A 7,283-nucleotide genomic window follows, 5' to 3' on the forward strand; every position below is an offset into this window, starting at 1 on the left:
ACTGGCTGGCTGGCTGCAGCGCTCTCTCTCTCTCGCTCTCTTCTCTATTTTTCTGTCACCCCCCCCCTCCCACCACCGCCCCCCTCTCTCTCCCCTTGATCATTGCTGGTTATTTAAAAAACTGCTCTACAATATAGTTAGTTGCTACCTCCTGACCATTCATGCACGACTTTCCTCGAAGAATTGTCAGGCGGCAGATGCCACAGCTTCCTCTATACATTGCACCGTGTAAATGTGTATATCTATCTATCTATATACAGTATATATATATATATATATATATATATATATATATATATATATATATGGGCCTATACTGTATATCTACTGTGTATGGGCCGCCCCATACATATATACATATATATACCGGTATATAAAAAAATCCTCGTCTCACCCCTCGGGTGGTGTCCGTCCCTCATTCAGCTCGGGTCCTCTACCAGAGGCCAGGAAGCTTGAGGGTTCTGCGCAGTATCCTTGCTGTTCCCAGCACTGCACATTTCTGGACTGAGATGTCCGATGTTGTTCCCGGGATCTGTTGCAACCACTCATCTAGTTTGGGGGTCACTGCCCCGAGTGCTCCGACCACCACAGGCACGACTGTCACCTTTACCTTCCAGGCTCTCTCCAGCTCCTCTCTGAGCCCTTGGTATTTCTCCAGTTTCTCGTGTTCCTTCTTTCTGATGTTTCCATCACTTGGGACCGCTACATCCACTACAACGGCTTTCCTCTGCCCTTTATCTATGATCACGATATCTGGTTGGTTCGCCATTACTATCTTGTCACTCTGGATCCATTATGTATATATATATATATATATGTGTATGTATGTATGTATGTATGTATATGGGCGCGGCCCGGTAGTCCAGTGGTTAGCACGTCGGCTTCACAGTGCAGAGGTACCGGGTTCAATTCCAGCTCCGGCCTCCCTGTGTAGAGTTTGCATGTTCACCCCGGGCCTGCGTGGGTTTTCTCCGGGTGCTCCGGTTTCCTCCCACATTCCAAAAACATGCGTGGCAGACTGATTGAACACTCTAAATTGTCCCTAGGTGTGAGTGTGAGCGTGGATGGTTGTTCGTCTCTGTGTGCCCTGCGATTGGCTGGCAACCGATTCAGGGTGTCCCCCGCCTACTGCCCAGAGACGGCTGGGATAGGCTCCAGCACCCCCCGTGACCCTAGTGAGGATCAAGCGGTTCGGAAGATGAATGAATGAATGAATGTATATGGGTGGCCAGTGGTCGACCTCACAGTGCACAGGCTTCCTGTGTAGAGTTTGCATGTTTGCATGTTCTCCCCATGCCTGTGTGGGTTTTCTCCGGGTACTCCAGTTTCATTCCACATTCCAAAAACATGCATGGCAGGTTAATGGAACACTCTAAACCAGTGGTTTTCAAACTTTTTTTGCCACTACCCCCTTCGCCGCCAGGCCAAAATGCCAGTCTCCGCTCCAACAAATGCCAAAACGACAGTAATGTTACATGTCATAAGAATTGGTTGATTCTTCAATCACAAACCATTTAAAGAGTGTAAAACATTTTAACAAACAAATAAACAAATATGGTTAATATTTATTTTTCAATCACAAACACCTTTAATTGTTATTCAGTCGCAGTGCACACAGAGACCAACAACCATCTATGCTCACACTTGTTAAAAATCCTTTTTTAATCTCTTTTTAAAATGCCCCTGTCCCATATTTATCTCATCTATTTCTATTTCTATTTTTGGCTTTAAATAACCAATACACAATGTTATACGGCCAGAATATAACATATTTTTCATTCTCTACAGGCTTTTGCTTTTTAACAAATCTACATTTAAAAAATAATTTGTGATTTTAAAATAAACTCTAAAAAATAAACAACAGAAGAATAATTCCCATCAATATCATAAACTGGTTTCCTTTGCTCAAAAGATTTTATTTGCTCAACTCTTCCAGCTCCAGCCTCCCTGTGTGGAGTTTGCATGTTCTCCCCGGGCCTGCGTGGGTTTTCCCCGGGTACTCCGGTTTCCTCCCACATTCCAAAAACATGCATGGCAGGTTAATGGAACACTCCAATCGTCCCTAGGTGTGAGTGTGAGCATGGATGGTTGTTCGTTTCTGCGTGCCCTGCGATTGGCCGGCAACCGGTTCAGGGTGTCCCCCGCCTACTCCCCAGAGACAGCTGGGATAGGCGCCAGCACCCCCCGCGACCCTTGTGAGGATAAGCGGATTGGAACATAGATGGATGAATAATTCTATTCTTATTTGTGATATTTTTGTATCTGGTTTCATATTATAATTAGCAATAGAATTTTTTTTTAGACATAACATTCTAATTAATTCAAAATGTAAAGGTGTTTTTTTTTAAGGAATTAAAAGTTTAACATTTTTCTTTTTCTTTTTTGGTTTTCCTTAAAATTAAAAAGTCAAATGAAAAGATGTATTTTTCATGTCTACAATAATTTGAATGGAATAAAGAGAATATTTAAAAGTATGAAAAGATCTCCTGGCCCTCCAGATTCCCATTCTTTACCAGTGCCTTTGGTGTACTCCAGATGGAAAAAAAAAAATTGATAGACCCCAACAATTTTTTTTTTCCCCAAGATGGCGCCCGAGTAGGCAGCCTTTGGCAAGTGCTCTTCAAGAGCCTTGCTTTTTTGTTCTTTTTTGGTGTTTTTGTCTTTTGTTTTGTCACATGTTTGTTGTTTCATCGTGTGGACCTGATATGGACTGTTTTCAGCGCTTTTTGGCCACGACATTCGTCAAAGGAGAAGTATCTGTGCTTGGTGGTTGCGCCTTCTCGGCAGCACGCCTGTACCAGCACAGATTTTGATGGGGAGGAATGTCGGCGCCATTGACTGTCGGTGCTGGACAGACCTGGGGCGCTTGTGTTTTTTGCGCCTGTAATGAGCAGCATTTTTCACAACCCCGTTTTGTTCAGTGGAGATGTCGGCGCTGTTGGACAGTCGGCGTTGGTGCGGCTGGATGAATGGCTGCTGAAGTTGAGGATGAGGAGAGAGGAGCGTTGGCGAAGAGCGCCGATGCGTATTTGGAACCGTGAGTTGCCGCTTGGAATTGAAATGGATTTCCATGGGACAGGAGAAGTGAACCAATCTCTTTTTTCGTCAATGGATGCTGCAGCTTCTTGTTGACTTTGAAACTTATGTAAGTTGAGGGGTTCGTTGTTTTTCAGTGGATGGCTCTTCTTTACGAATGACAGATGGAGAGATGGAATCCTTTAATGCAGTTTATTAAAAAGGAGAAAGAAAAAGAAAAAAACCCGTCTGCACCTCCGAACGGATGAACGAGAACACACCCCCTTTCAGTCACAAAAACAATTCCTGCTTCTCTTTAGCCAATCAGACGCACGCAACATAAGAATGTTTCAGAAAGTATTAAACAGAATATAATTTAAGTAACTCACATAATATAATATAATGCTCAAATATAAAATGAAAATCATTTATAATTTAACATAAGCTTACACTTAGCTTGTAGCCGACGTGTGCACATTTTGAGCATCTCTGACCCACTGGTTAAAGGACACTTTAGTTCTCTCCTCTTTCATCTGAAACTGCTTCAAACAACAAAGCGTGTGACGGAAAAGTGGTTAGGACTGCACGACTGTCCGTGTTTTATGTTATGTGTTGTGTTTATTATTTTACTTTATGTTAACTGTTTTGCTAAGCGCTTTGTTACAGCTGCCGCTGTTGTGAAAGCGCTATATAAATCAGCATGTACAGTATGCATGTATGTAATTACCGATTCCTTTGTTATTCTCTTGTCAAGACACCTCTAAACTGCAACGTCAATATTAAAGAGACGGAAGAGGATGCGCAAGTCCCAACGTCAATACACATTGCAGGCATATATAAATATAAAACAGTGAATGTAAAACATTTTTATTTCTTACTCAAACAATACAACAAACGTGAGCAAAAAAGCGCGCACATGACCCTCCTATTGATTGTAGCGCCCCTGCCGGTTCTTCCGTCTCAATGGCACCCTCTCCTGGTCCGGGGCGCTGAGGAGCCACGTCTGCAACTCTGACTTGTCCAAGTTTTTCCCAAGAGCCTTCCACGTGCGGGCCCTCAGCGACAGGGCCTTGTCATTCTTGTCAGGACCCTGCGGCTCAAGCGCCGAGCTGGATGAATCCTCCGCAGCCGGCACCGCCACCTCCTCCTCCTCCTCCTGGCTCTGCCTCTGAGACTTGGAGCCCCCCTGACTTCGCCTGTAGCCCCTCTTCTTGATGGAGGCCAGCAGGGCAACCCGACTGTGGCGTTCCTCCTGCTCGGTGGGCTTGTCCTCATCCTCGCGGGTGTCTTTTGTTTGGTTGAAAGTTTTTTGCTGCCATGTGAGGAACTCGCCTGAAGTGTCTTGAAGGCGCGAGGCAAAGTCGGCATGGGTCACCGTGGCCTGGAGGCTGACCTGCAGTACAACCGCCAAGGACAATCACAATTACAACATTGTACAATTGTAGAAAAAAAAAATAAAAAAAAAATAAAAAGTTGAGTGAAGTAATTTCAAGGGAACAAACTGATAAAATTTGAAGTTGAGCAATTCAACAAAATGTTTTAAGTTTTGCTGATGTGAAAATTGGCTCTCTCATATTTTCAAAGAAACAAGAGTTTACAAAACTAATTGTCCATTGCAAGTAAAAACTGAACAAATGGCCTTGATTGCTTTGTTGTGCTCACGTTGCCATAAATGTCAATCAATTATATTTTGAAGTTGTTCACACTTAAATGACTGTTTTAGTCCCACAAAATACCACTTGTTTTTCTTCTACGGGGCAGGATGTTTCATACATGTTGGATATATTGTCAATGTCATTATAATTGCCTATATCAGTAGTTTGAACTGTAAATTTACCATAAGCTATGATCGCCAAAACCTAATACAACATCAAACTCATTTTGCAACTTGACCCTTAAAAATAAATGGCTTCCAGATGTGTTCATTTCGGGAAAAAAACAACAACCCAAAAAACAAAACGATGCACCAGAAGACTCGGGCGAAAAATTTCCGGAACGTCCACTAAAAACCCAGGCTAAATGTGGCACCTCTCTCACAAACAAAGTCTTCCAGTCCGGATGTACAATATCACTTGAATAGCTTTCCTTGACGCACTGTACTACTTTCAGGGCTTTAGTGTCATGATGTGGCATCAGAAAAATAATGCAAATATGTTAAGCGGTTCCAGCTGGAATAATAATCCTTCAAATTGATTCATAATTAAGAGGCAGTGGATCTTAGAATGCAATTTGAAAACGAGAATATTCGGATACATTTAGAACAGTGGATAATGTACGAGAATAAATTGTATTAATATGGGCTAAAAACTATTCTAAGTTCAAGAGGGAGGACTAGTAACACCCTACCAAGTGAAAATTGATTTTTCGTTATCGTCAGTTTTATTTCGTTTTTCCTGTTTTTTAAAAATTGTTATTTTTAACTCCGTTTCAGACCAGGTTTGTTAGGTTTTTTTGTTTATACTGTGTACACACACAGTGAGTCTCCATACATATATGCTTCTAACATTTCTTTATATTTCAGACAACCCTTGAGAATTAATTTGAATAAATAGCAATGAATTGAAATCATCCTGATGGCCGGTTCAGCAAGCAGTCGTAGGGGTTATGTCAAGAAACTTGTATTATACATGTATAGATATATAGGCCGCATGGTGAGCGACTGGTTAACGCGTCCCCCTCACAATGTAGAGGTGCAGGGTTTGATTCCAGCTCCAGCCGAATTCCTGTGTGGAGTTCGCACGTTCTCCCCGTGCCTGTGTGGGTTTTCTCCGGGTACTCCGGTCTCCTCCCATATTCCAAAAATATAGACAGTATGTCAATTGAACACTCAATCGCCCCTAGGTGTGAGCGTGTGTGTTGTTGTTGTTTGTGTGCTGTGCTGCGATTGGCTGGCAACCAGTTCAGGGTGTACCCCTGCCTACTGGCCAAAGACAGCTGGGATAGGCTTCAGTATGCCCGTGACCCTCGCGAGGATAAACGGATTACAAAATGGCAAGATCTATATAGATCTCAGAGATCTCTCTCTGTATACAGTACAGTACAGTATATGTATACTGTATTATGTGGGGTACTGGTGGAGGGCAAGATGAAAAACAATGTCATTAAGTATTGTGTACAGCTGAGGTTCGTTTTCCTGTTCTTTAAAAACATTTTCATTTGAATTTATTTCATGAATGAAAACTGTTTTCCAATTTTAGGTTGTTTCCCTTTTCTTCAATGATAATAACCTTGCCTCCAACTGTTTGAAAATGGAAATCGTGCCCAATTATATAATTTAAGGCCACTATTTTTCTTCATCTAGTCTTTTTCCTGTGTATTTTTTTCTTCCTGTAAAGGAAACAAATGAAAATGAATTCAAATGCTGGCTTGAGCACTAGTTTTCTACCGGAGTTTTTCACTTTACGTCTGGGCCACCGTAGTAGAAGTAGCCGTACGCACCTCCACCAGCTGGTTCTTGATCTTGTGGTAGTGGTTCTGGACGTTGGCGACCTCCTCCAGGTAGTCCTCGGTTAGCAGCTCCTGCACCGCGTTGACCCGAGCCAGCATTCCGGCGCACACCATCTGCTCTTTGGCTTTCTTCGGCCGCTGGAAAACGAGCAAATGCGGCATGGCCGTGTATTCCATCGCCTTGACAGAAACCAGCTTCCGGTAGACGTAAATCACGTCCAGGTGTCTGCAGGCGACGGAGTCCCCTAAGAACTTCTGCACGTCGTCCCAGTCTCGGAGAGCCAGGCGGACCCTCACCGGTGGGGTGGCGAGCTGCGTGTGGTAGAAGGCGTACATCAAGTACAGACCGCCGACCCGCACCTGGTAGCAGTAAGGCGGCAGGAAGTACTTGACGGCCGTGGCCATGGCCACGCGGCAGAAGCGCCTCATCTCGCTCATGCTGGGGATGCCCAGGAAGACGTCAGAGAAGCGGGCGTCCCTCCACAGGGCCGTGAAGCGCTCTAAGCGGACCGAATCGATATGCCGGAAGCGGCCGAGGAAAGTTTCCACGTCCTCTGTGAGAGGCTCGTAGAAGTTGTCGGCGTATTTGGGAGGCATGCGAGGCATCCTGGACCAAATAGTGTCGAGATGTGTGTCCAAGCGAGGCCTTCCGATGACTTTTATGCAATTCGGAAATGGCCCAATTTGGACTAACCCAATCGATTTTAACCGATTAAAATGCACATGACGTTCTTAGCCAGGGGTAGGGAACTCTGATTCCTGGAGAGCCGGGTCTTGCCTGTTTTAGATCTCTCTCTACTTCAACACACCTGATTCAAATG

The 7,283-nt window shown here is 44.0% G+C and overlaps 1 protein-coding gene across 1 annotated transcript; it reads right to left on the bottom strand.

Moving 5' to 3' along the window:
• Positions 1 to 3,940: 3,940 nt before the first annotated feature.
• Positions 3,941 to 7,103, bottom strand: LOC147208283 (snRNA-activating protein complex subunit 1-like). Its single transcript, XM_086132482.1, has 2 exons — positions 6,454 to 7,103; positions 3,941 to 4,408 (listed from the first exon to the last, which is right to left on the bottom strand). Exons 1-2 carry the CDS (start codon positions 7,066 to 7,068, stop codon positions 3,941 to 3,943), a joined length of 1,083 nt encoding a protein of 360 aa, XP_085988608.1. The 5' UTR covers positions 7,069 to 7,103.
• Positions 7,104 to 7,283: the final 180 nt, after the last annotated feature.

The sequence above is a fragment of the Hippocampus guttulatus genome, chromosome 2 (genome assembly GCF_054856545.1).
Source record: "Hippocampus guttulatus isolate MCC_2025c chromosome 2, RoL_Hgut_1.0, whole genome shotgun sequence".
NCBI lineage: Eukaryota > Metazoa > Chordata > Actinopteri > Syngnathiformes > Syngnathidae > Hippocampus > Hippocampus guttulatus.

Excerpts from the sequence above, each read along its gene's own strand:
- LOC147208283 (XM_086132482.1), bottom strand. The coding sequence starts at position 7,068 with ATGCCTCGCATGCCTCCCAAATACGCCGACAACTTCTACGAGCCTCTC. Across the intron at positions 4,409-6,453 it reads TCAAGAACCAGCTGGTGGAG|GTCAGCCTCCAGGCCACGGT; the intron begins GTGCGTACGGCT and ends GTTGTACTGCAG.